The sequence below is a fragment of the Bos javanicus genome, chromosome 8 (genome assembly GCF_032452875.1).
Source record: "Bos javanicus breed banteng chromosome 8, ARS-OSU_banteng_1.0, whole genome shotgun sequence".
Lineage (NCBI taxonomy): Eukaryota > Metazoa > Chordata > Mammalia > Artiodactyla > Bovidae > Bos > Bos javanicus.
In genome coordinates, this window is record NC_083875.1 from 9,484,877 (window position 1) to 9,511,349 (window position 26,473).

General features: G+C 43.9%; 1 protein-coding gene across 4 annotated transcripts in view; it reads right to left on the reverse strand.

Annotated features, from left to right (window-relative positions):
* MSRA (methionine sulfoxide reductase A) overlaps positions 1–26,473 on the reverse strand; it is a 385,719-nt gene that overhangs the window by 128,281 nt on the left and 230,965 nt on the right. For all 4 annotated transcript variants that reach the window (XM_061425037.1, XM_061425039.1, XM_061425040.1 and 1 more), the window contains one exon: positions 10,174–10,278. In XM_061425037.1, the coding sequence (XP_061281021.1) occupies positions 10,174–10,278 (105 nt within the window). The remainder of the gene's footprint in view (positions 1–10,173; positions 10,279–26,473) is intronic.

Below are 26,473 nucleotides of genomic sequence, written 5' to 3' on the forward strand. Positions count from 1 at the left end.
GTCGCCGTTGGTGGCCAGCGCACCCACTGGCTGCCCGATCTCTATGGTGTCTGCTGCTGGAGGAGATAGTGGTGGCCTGACCCTTGGCCTCCAGGTGTCTCCTCACTCCTTGGCAGCAGCGGTCCCCACTTCCCTTCTTCGTGGAGGGTGAGCTTCCCACCTAGCCCACAGGTTCTGCCACCATCCCTCTGCCAGCCCTGGTGTTTACTTCTTAACACAAGGAAGTTGTCCTGCAGTCATACATTATTATCCATGGACATTGTATTTAAAAGATTCTGATACTGGGGAAGACTGAAGGAGAAGAGGGCAGCAGAGGATGAGATGGTTAAATAGCACCACAGACTCAATGGACATGAATTTGAGCAAACTCCAGGAAGTAGTGGAGGACAGAGGAGCCTCCACTCCTCCACTCGTAGTGCAGTCCATAGGATCACAGAATCAGACACAACTTAGCTACTTAGGGTGTTTGTACTTGCTCTTGCTTCTGCAAAAGTTAGCTGACTCTTTGTCACTGTGTTTCAACTACTGACCTTGAGTCAAAGCCAGAGCACGGGGGTGAGTGACCTGGACAGTGTGGTGGGGACTAGGAGGTAGAAAATACATTCATTTCACACGGAATTTCAGGACAAATTTGCCTGGAGTTCTTGGCAAGGAAGCTGGCAGGTTTTATTATTTATTTACAGCCTACATGTTAAGCTCACCTTGGGGCTTTGCTTGGTTTTCAGAAACTTCATTCAAAGGCCAGGCTAGGTGGCCCACGAAGTTGAGATTGGGGGTTTTAGATGACCTGCACTTATTTATTTTATACCTAGTAGTTTGTACTTATTGGAGAAGGAAATGGCAGCCCACTCCAGTGTTCTTGCCTGGAGAATCCCAGGGACGGCGGAGCCTGGTGGGTTGCCGTCTATGGGGTCGCACACGACTGTAGCGACTTAGCAGCAGCAGCAGCAGCAGTTTGTACTTTAATTTTCTACGTTGCCCCTCTCCTCCGTCTCCCCACTAGTAAGCACTAATTTGTTCTCTACATTAGCATGTCTGTTTCTGTTTCATTACACACATTTGTTTGTGTTATTTCTTAGATTCTACATATAAGTGACAACATAAGAGCATTTGTCTTTCTCTGATTTATTTGACTAGACATAATACGCTCTAGGTCCATCCACACTGTTGCAAATGGTAGCATGTAATTTTTATGACTGAGTAATATTCCATCGTACACCCACACACCCCACAACTTCTCTTTCCATTCATCTGTTAATGAACACTTGGGTTACTTCCATATCTTGGCTACTGTAAATAATGCTGCTATGGAAACTGGGTGCATGTATCTTTTCAAGTTAATGTTTTCAATTTTCTTTTTGGAGGGGATATATATACAGGAGTGGAATTGCTAGATCATATGGCAGGTCTATTTTTAGTTTTTTGAGGAACTTGCATACTGTTTTCCTGAGTGACTGCCCCAATTTACATTCCTACCAAGAGTGAACAAGGGTTTCCTTTTCTCCAAATCCTAGCCAACATTTGTTATTTGTAGACTTTCTGATGTTAGCTATTCTGACAGGTGTGAGGGGGCATCTCATTGTACTTCGATTAATAAGGCCTTCAAGACTCAACTCTTCTGGAACTGGCAAACTTCCTAGAGCAAAAGGGTTTTAGCCCCCTGTTTACCTTTCTAGATTCCTGTGTTCCCTTCAATTTTAACATGGTAATTCATAATCATTTCATCAGTATTTTGATGTGATGCTTTTAATATGTTTTTTATATCTTATCCAACATGTTGAGTGGCTTTTCATGAGATAGCTGATACAAGTGGCTAGTCTGCCATTTAAGAACCTGGAAATTCTAGTTTCTGCCAATGTTATCATTTCTAATTTTTCCTCTTATCTAATTTAATATTCTTTTATGTGAATTAATTCTTCTGACTTCATTTCTTCTTACTGATTTTACATTATTTCAGGAACTGATCAGCAAAGTTTAAATGACCTAACCACTCCAATCTAAGATATGTGGAATTCTTCCTGGCTGAAAGTCTGCAAAAGTCTATTTGAATTCACTGATCCAATCACATCTTTCAAGGGAAATTCTCAGATACGTGCCCTTTGTATAGGCTGACAAAAGATAGTAGCATTCCTAAACTCTTCTGGGGCTTCCCCAGTGGTGTCAGTGGTAAAGAATCCACTGCCAATGCAGGAGACTCAAGAGACATGGGTTTGATTCCTGGGTCAGGAAGATCCTCTGGAGAAGAAAATGGCAACCCACTGCACTCCAGTATTCTTGCCTGGGAAATCCCATGGACAGAGGAGCTGGAGGGCTACAGTCCATGGGGCTACAAAGAATCAGACATGACGGAACGAGTGTGCACACACACACACACACACACACTGCTACCACACTATTCCTTACAGACAAATTTTGATTTATAGTATAAAAAAAGTCTACTTGAACTTTTTCATACTGAAAATCCTTAAAAGGATTACAAAATTGTAACAGCTATTACAAGGTGCTCATGAGGACAGATACTCTTCATTGGATAATTTGCTGCTGTTGCAGGTTAGGGTGCAGCTGTGTATTCTGTCAGTCCATAGCATCTTGTGTCAATGCAGGACCACATACCATACAATGGAAGTAACACAAGGTTTGAAATTGAACTGGTAGGTCAAAATCCCAGCTCTGACAATAACGTACCAACTGGCTCATAGCAAATCATTTCACCTCCCTGGGCCCATCTGTTCATCTGTAAAATGGGTCTAAGACTGCCTACTCTTGCGTTGCTTTAAGGATCAGATGGGATCACATGCTCATTAAGAACCTAGCACTACGCCCAGCCCAGAGTAAACACCCAGGAGGAGTCTGTCATTGAGTCTGTAGGCACCAAACCCTTAAAGCACTAGAAAGGCACAGGAAAAATGTTAAATATAAGCTTTATAGTATTATATGAGAGAGGGATTTGAAAGTGCAAATAGCACATTTGCAAGTAGCAAAGATGCTATGTCCATGTGTGATAATGTTATGCAAGGAAAAGTACGACTGAAAGAACAATTAATAAAAGTATCAGTTAAATTTTTTTTTTCCTGTTTCTGAAATTCTTAAAAGAATGCAATCCCTTTCAGAATTCATAATGCTGGGTTTGGGTCGTTTTTGCATTTTGTATGTGTGCAGCTGTTCCTCCACTATAAGTATGCACATCTGCTCATTAGCAATACAATATAATTCCCACTGTCTAATTATTTGCAGATGATAGATTCCTTGTACGTGGGCTAAAAAAGGGATAGTCCTTCAAAACCGGAGACTTATTTTGAAAAAACTAACTTAAAAGGGTCAGCACAATGAAGTTCAGATATTAATTTGGCAAGTTCAAATATATAAGCACCAGCACTTAAATGGCAACTTATTGAGAAAACACAAGAGGATTTTTTTTTTCCTCTCCAATTAACATTGTTCAGTAGACAGCACAGGGCACTGGCTTCTCTACGATGCACCTGGAGAGAGGCTATGAAGCAAATCTGCTAAAGATGGAGTGGACCAGTCCCACTCCTGACCTTCTGGGGACCTCCTGGGAACCATGCACCTTGAACAATGCACAGGGAGTGTGGGAGTAGGCTGGGAGGGCGGAACGTGTGGTCCATGGGCACCGAATAGAGAAGAGTCCTTGGGGTCTCTAGTTCCAACCACAAGCTAAGAAACCACATTAATCCCCTACTGTTGGCTCTGAGGGGAAGGGAGCAAGCTAGGGTATGTGGTCCTAGGGCTCCATGAAACCAACACCAGAGACATGAGGACAGACAGATGAAGCTACTGAGCACAACTGGGAGCTCCCTGTGGGAGGGTGGAGGGTGGGCATGGGAGGAAAAGGAATGTTGATTGAGGATAAAGGGTATAAACCAAATGTAAGGGATGATCAAGGGTATTCAGAACATGAGATGGGGGAAATGAGAAAGAAAAAAATCGAGTACTGGGGTACAAGAGAAAGCAAGGCAGATGGATGGGAGCCGGTGAAATGGCTCTTTAGGACATGGGCAGGATGAGGATGGCGGCTATTATATACAATGTCGTTATTCTGTACCCAGCGCTGGGCTCTGCATAACAGACTATATTCCTTAGTACATCCTGACACCACTGAAGGGAGAACAACCATTGTACAGATGGGAAAACTGAGGTTCATTCATCCAGTTGTTCAGTGAAAAATTATTTAATATGAAGCTTACTTTCCAAAAGGGTTAGTTGCTCAGTCGTGTCAAACTCTTTGGGAGCCCATGGACTGTAGCCCACCAGGCTCCCCTGTCTATGGGATTCTCCAGGCAAGAATACTGGTGTGGGTTGCCATGTTCTCTTCCATGGGATCTTCCAGACCGAGGGATCAAACCTGCAGCTTCTGCATTACAGGCGGATTCTTTGCCACTGAGGTACCAGGGAAGTCTGAAGAGTGTGTATATCATCACAAAGAAAAGTCAGGAGAGGGATGTAGTTCCCTTTTGTGCTTCTGACAGGTCACTATGGGTACTAGATCAGGAAAGGTTAAGGCCAGGTGGAGGCTGGCGTGGCAGCCAGATGAGAGCAATTAGAGCTGGGACCCGGTGGTCAGGCACAGAGAAAAGAGGCGGTGAGTGACTGTTAACTTGCCCGGGCCACACAGACAGCACGTGGCAGGACTGGTTAAAGCCATATCCTCTAACCCTAGAGTCCATACTCGTAAGAGATTTGATTAAAGACGTTTTAATTAAGAAACATTTTAATTAAGATCTTCAGAGGAGTGACTGGGAGTTCATCACCAGCTTATATTGAAAGCTATTTTAGTAAGGATTAGCACAACTGTTGTAGGAGAAGAAAAAGAAGAAAAAAAAAAAAAGGCCTAAAATGAACCAAAATAACAGTAGCTTAGAGAAGACAGTTCTTACATAAAGAGTCCAGCCTGGGGTACTGACTCTGGAAACTTCTATCTTGTAGGTCCTCAATTACAAGGGTGAGGCCCCCATCCCTGTAGTCCAAGACAGTCATCACTGCAACCGCAGGCAGTATGTGAGAGGGGAGAAAGAAGAAGAGAACGGCCTTTCCTCTGTGTGCACTGGACCCAGAAGCTGACGTCATCTGCCCTTCCTCTAAGTGCACCAGACTGGGAAGCGGACGTCATCTGCCCTTCCCCTAAGTGCACCAGACTGGGAAGCGGACGTCATCTGCCCTCCCCCTAAGTGCACCAGACTGGGAAGCGGACGTCATCTGCCCTCCCCCTAAGTGCACTTAACCCGGAAGTTCACACTGTCACTTGCACTCATGCTCTTCTAGTCTGGTTTTGGACACGTGGCTATACTTAGTCACTCAGAGTCTGGGAAATTTCGTTTTTATTGGTGGCTGCACATCCAGCTGAAATTCCAATCCTTTAGAAATGGGGAAACTGATATTGGGTTCAGTTCACAGTCTCAGCCAGAAGGCCTCTGCAGAAAGGCCACTGCTCCCTTGGAAGTACACTGGAGAAATTCCCCATCTGTGCCCTAGTCCCTGGGAAGGTCCAGAGCTACTACCAGAGGTCCATACATCCAACTGGGCAGCAGGTGTGGCCTAGTGACTGTTGAGCACATTATGCATGGGAGCATCTCCATTTTGCAGAGGTAAGTGACATGGTGCTGGTTAATAAAAGGGGCATTCAATTTACAGCATGATTAAATTTGTAGTAGCATCCTCATATATTTGCTTTAAAAAGGTTGTTAGGGGCACAGCTATATTACATGGGGGGATCCTGAACAATGCTTATCCTTAGAAGAGGTCTTCCTCATCAGGAAGCATGGATCATTCCAGTGTAGAGGAAAGAAAATCAATTTGGGCTTTGGTCAGAGCTGTGTTCAAATACTGCCAACACCATCAAGCAAGACTGTCAGTATTCTGGAATCTCATTTCTCCTCTTCTGTTAAGTGAAGACAGTAAACCCCAGTTCATCAGGTTATGGTAGGGGTTAAATGAAATTATAGGTATAACGCATCTACCACTGAGACTGGGCCATAAGGGGTACTTAATAAATGTGTTGTCCTTTCCCTCAGGATCGAGGAGAGTGAAACGGGTTGGAATAGAAAAGTCAGGTTTATGCAATCAAGTAAGGCAAAGCTGAGTCTCCACATTGTACACTTGTGTGTTTGTGGTTTGGCCCAAGGTTCAGGGTCTGGGACCTGCATTCCTATGCAGAAACAGGAGGACCAAAATGATGGAATTCATGCACAGAGCATACGAGGTACAGGGATGCAGAGCACGCATGAGAGGCTAGGACTTTATCTGGTTCTTCTGAGGACTGTATCAGAAGTAAAGATAAGGAGCTTTCTGTCTATCAACCTCATGACTATCACCGCCAGCAGTTACATCACCAAATGAGAACACAAGCAATGCGGAAATCTTTCCAACTAGCAGGAAGTACAGAAGAGCTTTCGCGGCAGAAAACCCACACTGTAGTAGGCAGATGGTAAATAGTTCCCCACAGAAATCAAGGAAACAAAAATAACTAAATAACTCTGGTGACCCTGTATTGTGCTGAGAAGGACACAGCTATAATGCCACCACCTGCAGGGTTCTTGACCCTGGTTTTTGACCATGGTTCTTTCAAGTGATTTTCACATGGCTTCATTTCATTCCTATGACAACCCAAGAAGTGGGCAGGATAGACATTATTATCCCCTCTCTGTAGATGAGAAAACAGAGTTTCAGATTAAGTGTCTTGGCCAAGGTTGCGAGGTTGGGAAGAGGCCCAACTGGGGCCAGAACCCAGATCTAAATGTCAGGCTCTGCTATGGTATCTGGAGACTGGGGAATTTGGGGGACCACATGGCCAGGTGCTCTGTGTGGGTTATTCCCCTGGCACCCATAGCCAAGTGACAACATACAACACCCCCAGGGAAAGACTCTAGTTGGTTCTGCTGGAGTCACACGCCTGTTGTTTGGATTGAACATTGATAACAACAGGAAAAGATACTGTGACTGATCAGGCCTAGATCATTCCACTGGCCCTATTTCCAGAAGGGTCATAGGAAACCCTACAAGGCAGAAAAAGATTCTTACCATGACCCATTACACTGAACTATCTAAAAAATAATTCTAATAATAATGTGGGAAGATCAGATACCTTGGGATTTAATGCATGACTGTGTACATTGCATGAAGCACTACTCTAAGCAGAAACAAGTATACACAAGGGTAGAAAAACTCTCCTCCTACATGTATAATTTGCCCAAAATATTAGTGTAAGAATAGGTCACTCAATACTCCAATCCCATTGTCTGTGACCCCCACCATGAGCAATTTCATCTTCTGACTCATAGAATTGAAGCTGAGGTTGGAACAGATGATCAGTCTCTTTCAGTCTATAAGCCTATGAACACCCTGTCAGAAAAAAAGTACCTCTGAAAAACCAGCACATCAACCTATTAAATATTACATTATCAGACAGTGCTGTGGGCTAAAGTGCATCCCACCTCCTCTCATAGTTTACATGTTGAAGCTCTAATCTCCAGTACTGAGTGTAACTGAATCTGGAGACAGAGTCTTTAATGATTAAGATTAAATGAGGCCATCTGGGTGGGCCCTAATCCAATCTGACTCATGATCTTATACAAAGAGATTAGGACACAGACACACACAGAGGGAAGGCTACATGAGAAGACAGCCATGGGCAAGCCAACATGAAGCCAACCCTGCCAATGCCTTCAACTTTGGCCCCTAGCCTCCAGGACTGTAAGAAAATTCATTTCTGTTGGTTAAGCCACCCAGTCTGTGATACTTTATGATGGCAGCCCTAGCAAATTCATATCGATAGCCAACCAAGAATTTCCAAAGTTGAGACCAATCTGATCCATGAGATGGGGAGAACAAGAGATTCTAATAAAATGCTTTTGCAGGTGGAATTCCCCTGAGAATCAGGGTCAAGAACTAGTGACCTGAGGCGCACTAGTAAAGATATGATAAAATGGGTGGGGACTTCCTTGGTGGTCCAGTGGTTAAGACTTCACCTTCCAATTCAGGGGGTGCGGGTTCAATCCCTGGTCTGGGAGCCAAGATCCCACATGCCTCGGGGCCAAAAAACCCAAACATATAATGGACACAATATAGTAACAGATTCAATAAAGACCATTAAAAATGGTTCACATTCCCATCCCCTGAAAATGATAAAATGGGTAAGACATTAAGAGGAGTAAGGAGAGAGAAGTAGATGGCAGACTTCACCTTCTTTAAAATGTTGCGGAGGCCAAGAACAAGGTGGTTCTATCAGGACACGGGTGGCCAGGCCAAGGCCACATACCCAGCCTTGTGGGCCCGCATAGAGCCTGTCTGCTCCATGACTTCAGGCTCACCTGGGCTCCTGATAGGTGTCTCCACTTAGAACTCTGGAGCCCCCAGCATCCTGCCTTGACCCTCGGCTCTGAGCAAGAGGCTGCTGCCTCTGAATCAAAGGCTCCTCAGAATGACCCTGGCCGTCACCCCCTTCTTTATGGAGCTCACCAATCAGTTTCTCGTTGAGGCACGGATGTCTAAGCCATCAGGCCTGCCGTGCTTATATGACGTGGCAGTGCGGCAGTCCAAGCCAGGGTGGCATCTGAACCTTCTGATGACAGTACTCTTGCCCTTAACAGTCCTATACCTCCCCTGCACCCCATCTCACTGCTTCCCCGCCAGGGACTCATGCCCCCACGTCAACCAGACTTGACGGTCATGGAGAACCTGCTCCTGGCCTCATTCCCACCTTCAGTCACCCTGCTGGATCAGCCTGCATCCTGGACCTGCCTGACCCTGGCTCCTCTGCTGACCATGTTGCTGTTCTTGCCTTAGCTCTGACCGCTGCCTTCTGGGAAATCACCCTGGACTCAGGTGTAACCAGGACTCAGGACTGACCAACCTGGCGCTGGGGTTGCTGGGATCTTGGAAAGGTTCCACCCCAAAACACAATGCATGTTTGGAAGAACACATCCATTCATCAGGAAAGAGCCAACACCACTCACCCACTCCCGCAAGACCTGACACCAAAGGGAAACAGATTTTTATTAAATAGACCAATTGCTATCTTTTGCAACCCCATGGATAGTAGCCTGCCAGGTTCCTCTGTCCATGGGATTTTCTAGGCAAGAATACTGGAGTGACTCGCCATTTCCTTCTCCAGGGTATTTTCCTAACCAGGAATTGAACCTACGTCTCTTGCATCTCTTGCATTGGCAGTTAAGTTCTTTCACCTCTGTGCCAGCTGGGAAGCCCAAATATTTTGTTAAAGCCAACAGAATTCTCAGCCTAGTTAGATGTAGGTTATGAATTCTCCAGGCAAGAATACTGGAGTGGATAGCCATTTCCGACCCAGGGATTGAACCCCAGTCTCCTGCATTGCAGGCAGATTCATTACCGTCGGAGCCGCCAGGGAAGCCTGCTAAATGAACAGGGTTTGTGAAAATCATATCGTACATATAGGACTTTTCAGTTCATAAGACTCATAATACCAGATCATCACACTGGCAAAGCAGTGCTTGTAAGGCTGTTAAGTTGAAATCTGGAAACTGCTCCTTTATTGGATATTACAATGATATTTGCCAGCATGAGATATTCACTTGTGTGTGCATTCAAATAAAATTCCTGACCATCATTGTTTACAGCCCAAATATATTAATATCTCCATACAATAAATTCCAAAGAAGACAAAATAAATATTTAAATAACCCAAACATTGTGAACCCACTGCATACTGCATTTTACCTTTATTTTTTTTTTATCACCCTCAGACATTTAAAGGGGGGAAAAAAAAAAGGCTGATAACATCAAAAGATGAGAAAGGCTAAATTCAGGGAAATAAAGGAACCATAAATCAGGAAAACTTTGGAGCTGCTAGAAAGACACTTTAATTTTGTAGACAAAAGACTGCATTAAGGAGGAATAATGCAATAATCAAAGGTGAACGAAACTCTATTGTCTGGCGTCTTTCTCTGTGGGAATTTTCCCACCCCTGACAGCTGTAAAGGAGGGAGGGGCGCAGATGGGGGGCTGTGCCTTTATTCTCTCTCCCTCTTTTCCCCAGCCCCTCCTCTTCTCCGTCAATAAATGTCTGCAATCATATTCTTGAGCTCCTGTGTGATTTCAAGGTTCATCTCTTCCGTGCAGCTCAAACACTAATTATCCCAGCTGTAATTAGTAAGATAATTAAATACTGGCTCACTCATCTACCTTGGGTCGGGTCATGATTCTCCCAGAAGACCTTGAGCAGTTCCTCAAAGCTGATGTGTTCTGGCTGGAACACCACCCGGACTACTTCTGCGTGGCCAGTTTTTCCTTGAAAGAGACAGAACATACAACGCCAATTTACTGACAACACCGATTTACGACAAGTTATCTGTTTCCCCAAAACCACCACACAAAGGCTGAAATTCTTCCCTCTGAAGGCAATTGTGCCTGAACACTTTCATTCTGAGTCTCTGTCGCTGGTCCTTTTCCCATAAAAGCATGCGGTTGTCCTCGAGCAAGTTTTCTGAGGAGGATCTTTCTCTTCATTGTGCTCTAATTTTTTTTTTTTTTTTAATTTCATGAGAAAATAAACTTGGGCTTTCCTTCTTCTAATCTCATTCTTATGAAACCTTATGGATCCAACCTGACATGGTGCTAGAGATTTGAATCTCTGCAAAGGGAAAGGAGCCAGCTTATTTTTATCATCTCCCCCTCCCTGTATGTAGCAAGCTTAGCTGCACTACAGAGGGAGATGGTGCCAGATAAAGGAACCTGTGAAAAAACAGGCTTATAACTGGCTCACATTAGATACATTTGGTAACACAGAGACATATTTGCTGTGCTGCTAACACTGAGAAGAGGGTCAGGTTCCTATACCCGGTGGACCGGTAAGTGGTTCCCCAGCCTAATTGATCTCTGCGGTAAATAACGACCATAGCAAATGTCTCTCTGCAGCACCCGTTAGCACATTCCCTTCTCAAAGGTGGTCCCCAAGGTTCTGGGGGTCAGCGAAGAATGTATTTGCATTGCCACTTGTACCTGTGGAAATCCTATCCTCTCTTACTTCAGTGTTATGACCTAGTAAATAATAGCGTGCTAAGTTGCTTCAGTCCTTTGTGACCCCATGGACTGTAGCCCGCCAGGCTCCTCTGTCCATAGGATTCTCTAGGCAAGAACACTGGAGTGGGTTGTCACGTCCTCCTCCAGGGGATCTTCCTGACCCAGGGATCGAACCTGCGTCTCTTACGTTTCCTGCCTTGGCAGAGGGGTTCTCTACCACTAGCACCACCTGGGAAGCCAGTAAATAATAGAGCCCTCCACAAATTTGTTTTCCATCTCTTTTTGGTCACATACTGAAGTGGGTTGCCATTTCCTACTCCAGGAGATCTTCCCAACCCAGGGACGGAACCCTCAACTCTTGTATCTCCTGCACTGGCAAGTGGATTCTTTACTACTTGCACCGCTGGGAAGTCCTAGTAAGGACTTTAGCCTGGTCCAAAATGAAATTAAAAGACGCTTACTCCTTGGAAGGAAAGTTATGACCAACCTAGATAGCATATTCAAAAGCAGAGACATTAGTTCGTCAACAAAGGTCTGTCTAGTCAAGGCTGTGGTTTTTCCAGTAGTCATGTATGGATATGAGAGTTGGACTATAAAGAAAGCTGAGCTCTGAACAATTTATGCTTTTGAACTGTGGTGTTGGAGAAGACTCTTGAGAGTTCCTTGGACTGCAAGGAGATCCAATCAGTCCATCCTAAAGGAGATCAGTTCTGGGTGTTCATTGGAAGAACTGATGGTGAAGCTGAAACTCCAATACTTTGGCCACCTGATGCGAAGAGCTGACTCATTTGAAAAGACCCTGATGCTGGGAAAGATTGAGGGCAGGAGGAGAAGGGGATGACAGAGGATGAGATGGTTGGATGGCATCACTGACTCAATGGACATGAGTTTGGGTAAACTCCAGGAGTTGGTGATGGACAGGGAGGCCTGGTGTGCTGCGGTTCATGGGGTCACAAAGAGTTGGACACTACTGAGCAACTGAACTGAACTGAAAACAGGTAGCTGGTCTTTGCCTTGACTCTTGTAGGTAATCTAGGTCATACCTGATAGGAGTGTCTTTATTTACAGAGGGGCCGCCACACTGGTGCTCTTAGGGTGGAGATTGGCCACACTAAATCTTAGGGTAGGGTTAGGGTAGGGGCTGCTATGCTAACAGTCTTAGGGTAGGGGCTGTCATGCCAGAAAGGCCAACCATGTGACTGAGGGAGGGGACTTTGGGTAACATGGTATCGGTTGACCTAGAACCTGAGTTCAACCATGCAGGCAATCGATCAATCATACCTATGTACTGAAGCCCTAGTAAAAACTCTGGACACCAAAGTTTGGGACACCACCAGGTTCCTGGGTGGCAATGCTCTGCATATTGTCACACACAGAGGCCAAGAAGGAGATGACACAGGGGCTCTGCCCTGAGCCCTTCCAGACTCTGCCCTGTGTGACTTTTCCTTTAGCTGACTTTGATCTGTATCCTTTTCCTGTAACCAACTGTAACTGTGGGGATAACAGCTTTTGAGTTCTAAGAAATTATCAAACCTCACAGCGGTTTCAGGAATCCTTTGCATCTTGGTTTGCAAAGTTTTTTCGTCTATGTTGGTATTTTCACCTGAATTCTTACAATCCTCCAATGGTACACGCAGGGAAGGTAGAAATCCCCATTTTACAAGTTAAGGTGCCTCAGTGATAAAGAATCTGCCTGCCAATGTAGGAGACACAGGAAATGTGGGTTTGATTCCTGGGTCAGGAAGATCCTCTAGAGAAGGAAACGGCAACCCACTGCAGTATTCTTGCTGGAAAATCCCACGGACAGAGGAACCTGGCAGGCTACAGCCCATGGGGTCTCAAAGAGTCAGAAACAACTTAGCAACTAAACAACATCAACAGCACATACAAGTCAGATTTGCCCAATGTCATATACCTAGTAAATTTCTGGACCATAACCTGAAAAAACACCTTCTGACTCCTTGTCTAGGATTCTGTTCAATGCATTAAAGCAATGAGAGCAAAGTGAACACGAATCCGGTAAAGGAGAGAGATTTACTCATCATCTTTAGTCTTTCTTAACAGTAAAATATATTTCTGATTGTAGAAACAATGATTTGTAGATAAAATGAAGCTCAGAACATGTGCAGAAATATAAAAAAGAAAATAAAAATCATCCATACTCCTACCAGATAAGCACTTTCAGTATTTTTTATGCATTTCTTTCTAGATATGCATGAGACACACACACACAAAACATACACACATGCACAGCAGGACACACAGCTTATTTTACTATAATCACTGCATCATGCTTCTTCCACTTAAAAGCACATTGTGAGTGTTTTCCCCACCACTGAAATTTTTAGTAAATACCATTTATACATACATAATAAATACTTAACACCCCAAAGATGACTGTGTTATTACTTATTCAATTATTCTCTGTCATTGGGCATTTGTACGGAATCCTCTTTTATCTATGAATGTAAATATTTTTCTCCATTTTTGAGGCTGCCTCTAGCCTCAGCTATATAAGTGAATTTTCTAAATCAGTGTTTATAAACATTTTTAAGTTTCTTGCTAATCATTAAAGTTGAGCCAATCTTCTCTCCCCTTTGGCAGCATATCTGAGGGTCAGTCTCAGTTACCTTCAGAGTGTTTTTTATCCCTACTAATTTATGGATGGAAGATATTAATAGTAGCCTGTGATTTTATTTTAATGAATTTTATTATTAGTGAGGTAAAATGTCATGCTTATTAATAATTTTAATCATTTATTTTCTCTAATTTTGTTATGTCTTCTTTATGTTGGGTTATTAATATTTTATTCTTAATTGGTCAGTCTACATAATTTTAATTCAAATACTATAGTCATGTAAATTAACATCTAAACAGATGTTATGCTAATAGACAAGAAAAGTATGACGGGGGATTATGTGAAGAAGATTCATTAAGTATAATAACCATGTTATTGTAAAGCCATTTTAAATCTACTTTAAAAATCGTACTATTTTGTGTTTTGAAATGTTTGAATGATGATTTAACTACATAACTAGTAAAACTGAATATTAAAAATGACATGTTACAAACGTGACAAAATATACTAGATGAGAAAAACATTGAAATAGATAACTGACAAGAACCTACTGCACAGCACAGGGAACTCTACTCAATGCTCCGTAGTGACCTAAATGAGAAGGAACTCCAGAAAGAGGGGATATATGTAAACTTAAGGGGCTTTCCTGGTGGCTCAGATGGTAAAGAGTCTGCCTGCAAAATGCAGTAGATCTGGGTTCTCTCCCTGGGTCGAGAAGATCCCTGGCGAAGGGAATGGCTACCCACTGCAGCGCTCTTGCCTGGAGAATTCCATGGACAGAGGAGACTGGCAGGCTACAGTCCAAGTCCATGGGGTCACAAAGAGTCGGACACGACTGAGCAACTAACCAAACACATGTAAACATATAGCTCTACAGAGCAGAAATGAACACAACATTGTAAAACAACTATAATCCAATAAAATTTAAAAATAAATTAAAATTATTTTAAAAAAGAAAAGCACTGAAACCACACTAGAAATACAGGCAAAAGATGTAAACAGGCAATACACATTGAAAAAAATAAATGCAGATCAAGACATGAAAAGTTCTCAACAGTTTCAGTGATCAGATAAAAGCAAATGAATGCATCTTAAACATTAAAATACCATCTCCTACTCATGTCACTTTGTAAAACTGCTTAAAATCACACCTAGTGCTGATGAGGACACTGTGAGGCGTCCAGTGTCCTTGGGTGGAGACAGTGAAGATGACAGGACCCTTCTGAAACCCCATGTGCATAGGAAGCAAGAGCCTCAAAGATGAATTCACCCTGATTAACAGTGACCCGGGAAATCAACCTCAGAGATATAAACCCAAAGAAAAGAAAAGGCAGACACAAACACAAAAGCTCGTTCCGTCATTGCTATTAATACAGTGGTGAAGTACCATAAGAAATCCAGAAGTCAAACAGAAAGAAACCAACCATGGCACGGCCACATGAGGCGATATCACGGAATCATGCATTACAACTCTGAATCCTACTAAAAGCTGTTACTATTTACTGAACCCTAATAATATGGGAGGCACCTTACCTACTGGATGTTGTTCAATGCTCATACTTTTTTCCCCCAGTTTTTCTCTATTGAGATAAACACACACACACACACACACACACACTTTCCAAAATTTACTATCTTAACTATTTTTAAGTATACAATTCAGTGGCATTAAGTAGAGTCATATCGTTGAGCTACCATCACCATCATTTATCTCCAGAATTTTTTTAATCCTGCAAAACTGACACTTTATATCCATTAAACACTAACTTCCCAATTTCCTCTTCTCCCAGTCCCAGGTGACTGCCATTCTACTTCTGTCTCGGTCCTCTAAACCCCATGTCAGTGGAATCATATTTTATTTTCCCTCTCGTGATTGGCTTATTTCACTCAGCAGAATGTCCTCAAGATTCATCCAGGTTGAAGCCTGTGTCAGAATGTCCTTTTTAAAGGCTGAATAAGATCTCATTGCACAGACGTGCCACATTGGTTTATCCATCTATCTGTCAATGGACGCTTGGGCCGCTTCCACTTTTAGGCTTTCGTGAATAGTGCTTCTATGAATACGGGTGCACAGATGTTGCTCCCAACAATTTCACAACAGGGATGTCGTCCCCATTTTACAGATGAGGAAACCAAGGCCTCACCACAAGTTTTCTCACATAACATCCTGCAGCCAGTAAACGGCAGGATCCAGTGAGGAGCCAATCACGTTTCAACTGAAGGTAGAAAGTCTGGCTCATTCTACGACTCCAAGCCGGCTCCTGAATGTCACCGGAAGTCATCAATGACAGCAAATGTCACACAGCAAGTGGCCCACAGCTGTGGGGATAACTGACACCCAGGTGGTCAAGACTATTTTCCAGGATAGGGTCTTCTTTCGTGGTTGCAATACAGGGTCAGGAAAGATCTCCCCTCACCAGCAAACACTTTCAGACATAATCTGAGCACTGACACTATTTGTAGAGAGGTTTAAAGAGCCTTGGTTGTTTAAAAGAAGGTACTGCTATTAAAATTCAGGATCTATCTGCATTGACAAACAGTGTGGAGAAGCCCTTGTCAAACTCACCTTTAAGTTTCTTTATTTTATTTCTCCAAAGTACAAGAGCTTGTATAAAAATACACAGTGCAAATGATCAAAAGGATTAAGGGGGCCAGCAACCACTTACAGAAATGCCCATGCCTCTAAGAACTCACCGATGTGCTAGGCTAATTTGATTCCCAAGACCAATCTGCAAATAGTTTCTGGTGCTTCCAAAGATGAAAGGCTATATCTTTAAAATACTTTGAGTCATTTCTTCACATAACATCGTGCAAATAGCATGACAGATGTGATGTGCAAATGTGCTTGTTAACAATTCACAGTAGTATTATAGGTACTTTAATGTTGTCGTTCAAAGTACCTTGAGAGGAAACATGCAAAGGACAAATGTCTTTCTGAGCGTGTCCCCTTGCTGCTTTACCTCGTGACTCCAAAGGGAGGTGAAGGAAACCAAGGGGTAGACTACGGACAGTTATTCCTTACGAGACAAAAACATCGGAGAAGATACACGCGGGAGTGCTCCAGGAGCAGAAAAACCACACACCTGGAGTCAGCCAGAGCTCTGTGGAAGCCAAGTCACGCACAGAACCAGGTGTGTTTAAAGAGAGCCCCAAGACAAATCAGCCAGTTCTGAAAGTCTTCTGTGACTGCTTTCCACCCCACAGGGAAAACACTGTCTTCAGCTCTTCCAGGTCTGCCCCATGAACTCTCACTACTGGTGGCTGGTGAGGAGAGAGAAAGCAGCGAGGTGGCCTCTCCAGAAGACGAGACCGGAAAAGAGGCGGGAAGCTGGTGAGACACAGAGGAGGCAGGGGTGGTAGCAAGGGGACAGCATTGTGCTCTGCTGACAGGCACACTGCTCCCCGGCCACTGTGTGCCCCGGGAGGGAGGAGAAAGGGGGCTCCAACCCCAGCCCCCACCACACCCACTATCGAAGGCCCTTTATCTACTTCGCCACTCACTGCCTCAGTTTCTCATCTGCAAAATGGGGAGTCAGAATAGCACCTGGCACACAAGACTCTAAGTCTCTATGTCTTACTAGAAGCTGAACTCTTAAACTGAAAATCAAAGCCACAAGCAATAACTTAAACCACAGTTTTCACAAGCAGTTCAACACTCTGGACTGTGATCCCGGGTCTCTTAGCATTTTCAGTTCAGTTCAATTCAGTTGCTCAGTCGTGTCCGACTCTTTGCGACGCCATGAATCGTAGCACGCCAGGCCTCCCTGTCCATCACCAACTCCCGGAGTTCACTCAGACTCACGTCCATCCAGGCAGTGATGCCATCCAGCCATCTCATCCTCTGTCGTCCCCTTCTCCTCCTGCCCCCAATCCCTCCCAGCATCAGAGTCTTTTCCAATGAGTCAACTCTTCGCACAAGGTGGCCAAAGTACTGGAGTTTCAGCTTTAGTATCATTCCGTCCAAAGAAATCCCAGGGCTGATCTCCTTTAGAATGGACTAGTTGGATCTCCTTGCCCAAGGGACTCTCAGGAGTCTTCTCCAACACCACAGTTCAAAAGCATCAATTCTCCGGCGCTCAGCTTTCTTCAGAGTCCAACTCTCACATCCATATATGACCACAGTAAAAACCATAGCCTTGACTAGATGGACCTTTGTTGGCAAAGTAATATCTCTGCTTTTGAATATGTTATCTAGGTTGGTCATAATTTTCCTTCCAAGGAGTAAGCGTCTTTTAATTTCATAGCTGCAATCACCATCTGCAGTGATTTTGGAGCCCAAAAATAAAGTCTGACACTGTTTCCACTGTTTCCCCATCTATTTCCCATGAAGTGATGGGACCGGATGCCATGATCTTTGTTTTCTGAATGTTGAGCTTTAAGCCAACTTTTTCACTCTCCACTTTCACTTTCATCAAGAGGCTCTTTAGTTCTTCTTCACTTTCTGCCATAAGGGTGGTGTCATCTGCATATCTGTGGTTATTGATATTTCTCCGGGCAATCTTGATTCCAGCTTGTGCTTCTTCCAGCCCAGAGTTTCTCCTGATGTACTCTGCATAGAAGTTAAATGGGAAGGGTGACAATATACAGCCTTGACGTGCTCCTTTTCCTATTTGGAACCAGTCTGTTGTTTCATGTCCAGTTCTATTGCTTCCTGACCTGCATATATAGATTTCTCAAGAGGCAGATCAGGTGGTCTGGTATTGCCATCTCTTTCAGAATTTTCCACAGTTTATTATGATCCACACAGTCAAAGGCTTTGGCATAGTCAATAAAGCAGAAATAGATGTTTTTCTGGAACTCTCTTGCTTTTTCCATGATCCGGTGGATGTTGGCAATTTGATCTCTGGTTCCTTTGCCTTTTCTAAAGCCAGCTTGAACATCTGGAAGTTCATGGTTCACGTATTGCCGAAGCCTGGCTTGGAGAATTTTGAGCATTACTTTACTAGTGTGTGAGACGAGTGCAATTGTGCGGTAGTTTGAGCATTCTTTGGCATTGCCTTTCTTTGAGATTCTCTGGTAGCTCAGCGGTTAAAGCGTCTGCCTGCAATGCTGGAGACCCGGGTTTGATCCCTGGGTTGGGAAGATCCCCTGGAGAAGGAAATGGCACCCCACTTCAGTATTCTTGCCTGGAGAATCCCGTGGATGGAGGAGCCTGGTGGGCTCCAGTCCACAGGGTTGCAAAGAGTCGGACATGACTGAGAGACTTCACTCACTTCTTTGGGATTGGAATGAAAACTGTCCTTTTCCAGTCCTGTGGCCACTGGTGAGTTGTCCAAATTTGCTGGCATACTGAGTGCAGCATTTTCACAGCATCATCTTTCACGATTTGAAATAGCTCAACTGAAATTCCATCACCTCCACTAGCTTTGTTTGTAGTGATGCTTCCTAAGGCCCACTTGACTTCACATCCCAGGATGTCTGGCTCTAGGTGAGTGATCACACCATCATGATTATCTGGGTCGTGAAGATCTTTTTTGTACAGTTCTTCTGTGTATTCCTGCCACCTCTTCTTAATATCTTCTGCTTCTGTTAGGTCCATACCATTTCGGTCCTTTATGGAACCCATCTTTGCATGAAATGTTCCCTTGGTATCTCTAATTTTCTTGAAGAGATCTCTAGTGTTTCCCATTCTGTTGTTTTCCTCTATTTCTTTGCATTGATCACTGAGGAAGGCTTTCTTATCTCTTGTTATTCTTTGGAACTCTGCATTCAGATGCTTATATCTTTCCTTTTCTCCTTTGCTTTTTGCTTCTCTTCTTTTCACAGCTATTTGTAAGGCTTCCTCAGGTTTTAGATGAGAATAAATATAGTCTCTGTGACAGAAGAGTCATAAAGACTGAAGGAGGTCAGATGTAGGGACGTTCTGGGGAAGAGGCCAGCTCTCTGTACATAGACAGGAGGCATCTCTGCAGGTGGATAATTCTTATTTTATTTATCCATTAAACTAACAGAAACATCGGTCAAGTGTCTACAACCAGGTGTTGAGATGCAGTCCCAGCTGGCACATTCTGGCCCTGATGGGGATGGAGGTCCGGCGTTTTTCTACACTATGAAGAACCCAGATGCTCACTCTTTTGATCGTGTGTAGGGTGGTGGAGGAAGACTGTGATTTTCAAGTTTGATTCCCCACTTTAGAATCAGGAATAAAATGACAGTAAAAGAGTGGTCAATTTGGGTAAAAAGAAACCTCTCGAAGCAGGGCTCTAGGAGCACAAGCTGAGGCTGTGATCTCGTCTTCCTGGAGGAGCTGTGTCCTACCATACTGCCAACTGTGGCACTGGAGAAGACTCTTGAGAGTCTCTTGGACAGCAAGGAGATCAAACCAGTCAATCCTAAAGGAAATCAACCCTCAATATTCATCGGAAGGACTGATGCTGAAGCTCCAATACTTTGGCCACTTGATACAAAGAGCCGACTCATTGGAAAATACTGATGATGGGAAAGATTGAAGGCAGAAGGACAAGGGGATGACAGAGGATGAGATGGTTGCATGGCATCACCAACTCAATGGACATGGGTTTGAGAAGATTTGGGGAGATGACGAAGAACAGGGAAGCCTGGTGTGCTGCAGTCCATGGGGCTGCAAAGAGTAGGACACGACTTAGCAACTGAACAACAACAACACAGCCGTGCTACGGTTGTGACAATTTCCTTCCTATAAGAGCCTCTGTCCATCACAGTTGGTGCAGGCAGGAGACGGCACAGAGCTGCCTGAACAGAGATGAGCAGAAGCCCCTTGGACCCTGGGCTGGGAGCATGGGAGGCCCCTCTCTCTGGCCAGAGCCATGTGCCTGCAGGTTGGTGGGCAGCAGTGATGAGTGGTCACACAGTTAGCACTGGGCTTGCCTCCAGACCACTGACCAGAATGTGGCCAGGGCACAAGGCACCCCCTTCCTGCTGCCTCCCCCACAGCTGTCCTCTGCCCTCCCGAGCCCCACCTGGTCACCAGGTCTCTTTCTCCATAGCTGGGGGTATGCTAACTTCATTTCCCCATGCCATTTTCCTGACCCAGGCATTCCACACCCCACCTCCACCCCCAGATCCTGCTGCCCCCATGTGAAGCCCACAGTGCACTCCCTCCAGTTATCTGCAATCCAAGTCCTCTCCTATTCTCAAGGTCCTCTTAGGTGCTGCTTCCTCCATAAAGCCCTCCCTGAGTATGAGACCTTGAGAAGAGGCATGATGCCCAGGAGAAAGCATAGTAGGTAAGATGAGTTTGAGCAAACTCTGGGAAATGGTGATGGACAGGGGAGCCTGGCGTGCTGCAGTCCTTGGGGCTGCAAAGACTCGGACAAGACTGAGTGGCTGAATAACAACACTTCCTGGAGAAAGTGATCAGACACCATGAATGCAAGTGAATACCTTGCTGTTTGGGTCAACACAGTGCTTCGTTTACTCATTAATTAATAAATATTTCCTGAATACTAAGTTCCAGTACTGTACCAAGCACTAGGGATTCAATAGTGGCAAATGTTAATTCAGTGACAACTAAAGACTCTTGCAGTACCGGTACTGCTTATCGTCTGAGTCCAGGTAAAGAATTGCTATTTGGAGGAAAAAGACTCGATCCGTTCTATTTATCCTACAGGCAAGATGGAGGGGAGAAGTGAGCTACAGTCATTTTTTCATTAAATAATAACGGTTCTTCAATTCCCCTCATCTTTCCCAGCCAACAAGACCAATCCAAACCGTCAAACCAAATCAAAGAGCACAGAAAAAGATCCAGGTGGTTGAAAGGGAAAGGGGAGCAGTGGATGACTAATACCTCCCTTTACCATACAAGATTCAAACCACTACTTTCCTCTTGCTAATTAACTACAAAAGAGGTAAGATGTCAGCTCAGTTTCATCTCTAGCTCCTGCAGATACAAAATGTGATTTCCAACAATGTACTCATTATATAAAAAAATCCCTAATACATCAAAATTGGATGCCCTGTGGAGTTCATTACAGGACTTGAGGAGTGTCTCTACTGTCATTTTATCTTGGCTTTTTTTTTCCTTTTGTCTCATCAGTCACTTAAAGTGTCCAAAGAGAAATGTAAGCTTTAAAAAGCATCCTATTGATTGAAAAGTAGAAAAAAAATACTGTTAGAGCAATTGTAATTTTTTCCTGGTCCACCACGGGGAGACATGGTGGGAGGTGTGTAATCCTTCAGCAATCATTCTCTCAGAGCACTGCTATAAACACTGTTGAGTACTTTATCAGGAAAATTCCTCAGGAAGACAATAAGCTATAACCATTAGTTTTTCATGCTACGTAAGGTTTCTTAATGCTACAAAGCTAACTAGGAGGTAACGAGTCTAGGAGTGAGTGGCTCACTAGTTTCTGTATCCAACCTGCTGATCATAGGAGCTTCCCTGGTGGCTCAGGTGGTAAAGAATCTGCTTGCAATGCAGGAGACCACGGTTCGATCCCTGGATTGGGAAGAGCCCCTGGAGAAAGGAATGACTACCCATTCCAGTATTCTTGCCTGGAGAATTCCATGGACAGAGGATCCTGGTGGGCTACAGTCCTTGGGATCACAAACAGTCAAACACAACTGAGTGATAAACACTTTTGCTGATTGTAGAGGCTGGCCTTCACCCTCTTTGAACTGTTTGTTTTTGTTTTTGTTTTTTTTTCCCCAGAACAGGAAGCTTATGGAAAGCCCTATGTGATTGAGTTGATCAATGTCTATTTCCTAGACTGGTACCAACTCCCACCCACCCCGGAGACAAGCAGGCATTATGAGATGTCAGCAAAGCTAACCTGACAAGTGGAGATCACGGTATCCTTGCAGCCAAGAGAAAACACAGTGCTATTCAATGGCTTGATTAATACTAAAAATGGTATTGAATGCTGAGAAACTGATTCCTTGAAGCTGCTAAATTCCACCCAAAAGTACAAAGTGAGGCCTTCTTGTATCTTGTTATTAGTGGGCTACTCAGAAGAGTGGTTCACAGCCCTATACCTTAGAATCACATAGAACTTTTGGAAAAATACTCTTACACCCCACACTCCACATTTCACCCATGCTGGAATTCTGATACAGGAGGTCTGGGGTCAGGCCTGGGCATATGTATGTACCCTCACACAGCCTGACAGGTACTTTTGATGGAAAGCTGGGAAAGGGAACCATGAAATTGAGCGTTTGATATATGTGGCTACAACAAGGGAGAGGAAACCAGACAGGTGATTTTAACAAAGTCTCAGAATTGCAAGGTACACAAAAGGTCACCTAGCCTAATGCAATATTGTGTTTTACCCCATTGCAACATCCAAATGACTGTTTCAAGAGATAGGGTATATGCAATTTCACAAAATAATCCGTGCCATTGCTGGAATATCCTGTCGTTATTGAGTCAGACCTACCTCCCTCTACTCACAGGTCCAGGCTGTGCCTTTTGGGGTCTACTCATTCCTCCACAACGATTGTTGAGAAGGCTTAAGGTTTAGGATATTGCAGAGTAGTGAACTGGGCACTGATTCTGAAATCAGAAGACCTGAATTTGAAGGCATCGCCTGCCAGAGAAGCTGGTTAATCTCTTCTAGTCACAAGTTTCTCATCGTAAAATGGGGGAAATAACACCTGTCCCATCAATCTGGGAGTGTGGCTGAAAGCACTAAATAACAGACATAAAAGGGGGAAGCACTCTGGGAACTGACTGTAGTAATCAAATCTATGGTATCATTACTAGTCTTTCTGTATCCATATACTACGGTAATAGGGACGAAAAAATGTGACACCATATTAGCTCTGTTTCTTTCATTTTAATCTTTGTATTCTATTGCTTTTGCTGCAAGCTAAGATGGTTGCCTATAGCCTGAAATATACAGCTCATTCTCAAGGCTCTGACCTTTAAAGGTGTAACCCGTTTCTGTTCATATAGAGACAAAAAGTTGCAGATAATGTCTTCTTAGAAGTTTGCAGGAACATTGCAACCTGACCTATATGGTCAGCTGCAAGAAAAAGGATTCCAACACCAAGAAGTTTGTTTGCAACAACTAGTCATGTCTCCCACTACTTTGCCTTTAAAAATGCTTTGCTGAAACCCTTTGGGGAGTTCAGGGTTTGGGAGGCATGAGCTACCCATTCTCCTTGCATGGCTCTGCAATAAATCTTTCTCTGCTCCAAACTTTGATGTTTCAGTTTTTTGGCCTTACTATGTGTCAGGCTCATTGACTCATTGGAAAAGACCCTGATGCTGGGAGGGACTGGCGGCAGGAGGAGAAGGGGATGACAGAGGATGAGATGGCTGGATGGCATCACCGACTCGATGGACACGAGTTTGGGTAAACTCCGGGAGTTGGTGATGGACAGGGAGGCCTGGCGTGCTGCGATTCATGGGGTCACAAAGAGTTGGACACGATTGAGCGATTGAACTGAGCTGAACTGAATGTGTCAGGCACACAAACTCACGTTGGGTAGCACTGAGAATGAGACATGTCAAAATAGAACTTCACTACGCAGAAAACTAAGATCATGGCATCCGGTCCCATCACTTCATGGGAAATAGATGGGGAAACAGTGGGAACAGTGTCAGACTTTATTTTTTGGGCTCCAAAATCACTGCAGATAGTGATTGCAGCCATGAAATTAAAAGACGCTTACTCCTTGGAAGAAAAGTTATGACCAACCTAGATAGCATATTCAAAAGCAGAGACATTACTTTGCCAACAAAGGTCCATCTAGTCAAGGCTATGGTTTTTCCTGTGGTCATGTATGGATGTGAGAGTTGGACTGTGAAGAAGGCTGAGCGCCGAAGAATTGATGCTTTTGAAATGTGGTGTTGGAGAAGACTCTTGAGAGTCCCTTGGACTGCAAGGAGATCCAACCAGTGCATTTTGAAGGAGATCAGCCCTGAGATTTCTTTGGAGGGAATGATGCTGAAGCTGAAACTCCAGTACTTTGGCCACCTCACGCGAAGAGTTGACTCATTGGAAAAGACTCTGATGCTGAGAGAGATTGGGGGCAGGAGGAGAAGGGGACGCCAGAGGATGAGATGGCTGGATGGCATCACTGCCTGGATGGACGTGAGTCTGAGTGAACTCCGGGAGTTGGTGATGGACAGGGAGGCCTGGCGTGCTACGATTCATGGCATCGCAAAGAGTCGGACACGACTGAGCAACTGAACTGAACTGAATGCAAAGCCGGAAGCTTTCAAACATTCAGGATCTGAGTTAATACAAACAGAACAATATGGACTACTCTCCAAGAAAAGATAGGCTTCTTTGGATAAACTGCCTAGGGCAGATTTAAATCAGAGTGAAAAGACAGCTAGAGAACCTCTGAAATCATGATAACAGAAGGGGTCGTTAAAATCAAGTCAGGTATTTTTTTCCTATTCTAAAACTGCTCTCACTCATAATACATGGATGAGAAAAGGCACCCTTATTTGAAGCTCAACATTGCTAACTCCCACCATATATGCAGAATTTCCAGAAGAGGTACTTTAAATCATCCAAAGATAATAACTGCCTATTCATTTTGCATACAAACCACATTATAGTTGCTTTTTTTCCTCAGACTGAAGTGCATGAGACATACACTTTGGTATTTATATTGAAACTGATTATATTGAAACCTGCCTGAAAGTACTGCTTTCCCTGAGCACTCACTCTCCTGCTTTTCTTCACTTTCTCACCAAGCACTAGATCTGTACTGCGTAACGTTCTCCTTTAGAATGAACAAACATAAAAATACTTTCAATAAATTGTCAATCGTGTTCAATGATTTTTCCTTCAATTGCTTTAAATATTGTCTCATGTCTCTCTTCATTTGGTATCACTATTAGAAAGCATCATAAGTGGTTACTAGAACGTTTTAGAAATGTTGTTGTTTAGTTGCTAAGTTGTGTCTGACTCTTTGCAACCTCATGAACTGTAGCCCGCCAGGCTCCTCTGTCCATGGGATTTTCCAGGCAAGAATACTGAAGTGTGTTGCTCTTTCCTACTCCAGAGGATCTTCCTGCCCTAGGGATCGAACCCACATCTCCTGCATCTCCTGCACTGGAGGCAGACTCTTAACCATTGAGCCACCAGGTTTTTTTCTTTTTCTTGCCTTCACTCATTTCTCTCACATCCCACCCCCGCCTCAGGCAGCCACTACCATTCTATTCTCTATATCTATGAGCTTATTTTGTTTTGTTTTTTTTTTGGTGGCTTTAAGATTCCACATATAAGTGAGATCATGTGGCATTTGTCTTTCTGACTTACTTCACTTAGCATAATGCCCTCAAGGTCTATCCAAGGTAGAAGTGTTGCAAATAGCAAGACTTCATTCTTTTTAAAAACAGAATAATATTCTACTGTATATTATACCACATTTTCTTTATCCATTCATCCATCAATGGACACTGAGGTTGTTCCTACTGAAAATAATGCTGCAACAAATATGAGGGTGCATGTTTCTTTCTGAACTCGTATTTTCATTTTCTTCAGATAACAGACAGGAGTGGAATTCTGAACCATATGGTAGGGCTACCTTTAATTTTTTGAGGAAACTTCATACTGCTTTTCATAGTAGATGCACAATTTACATCCCCACCAACAGCCTCATTTCCATTTCTGGATGGGACTTGAAATAGGACCACCAGAGATGGAATTCATTCAACAAGTATTTATGGAGAGTTAGCATGGGCTTGCCAATCTGATCACACGGACCACAGCCTTGTCTAACTCAATGAAACTAAGCCATGCCATGTGGGGCCACCCAAGACAGGAGGGTCATGGCGGAGAGGTCTGACAGCAAAATTGGAAAACTCAGCAGTGACCACAGGACTGGAAAAGGTCAGTTTTCATTCCAATCCCAAAGAAAGGCAATGCCAAAGAGTGCTCAAACTACTGCACAATTGCACTCATCTCACACGCTAGTAAAGTAATGCTCAAAATTCCCCAAGCCAGG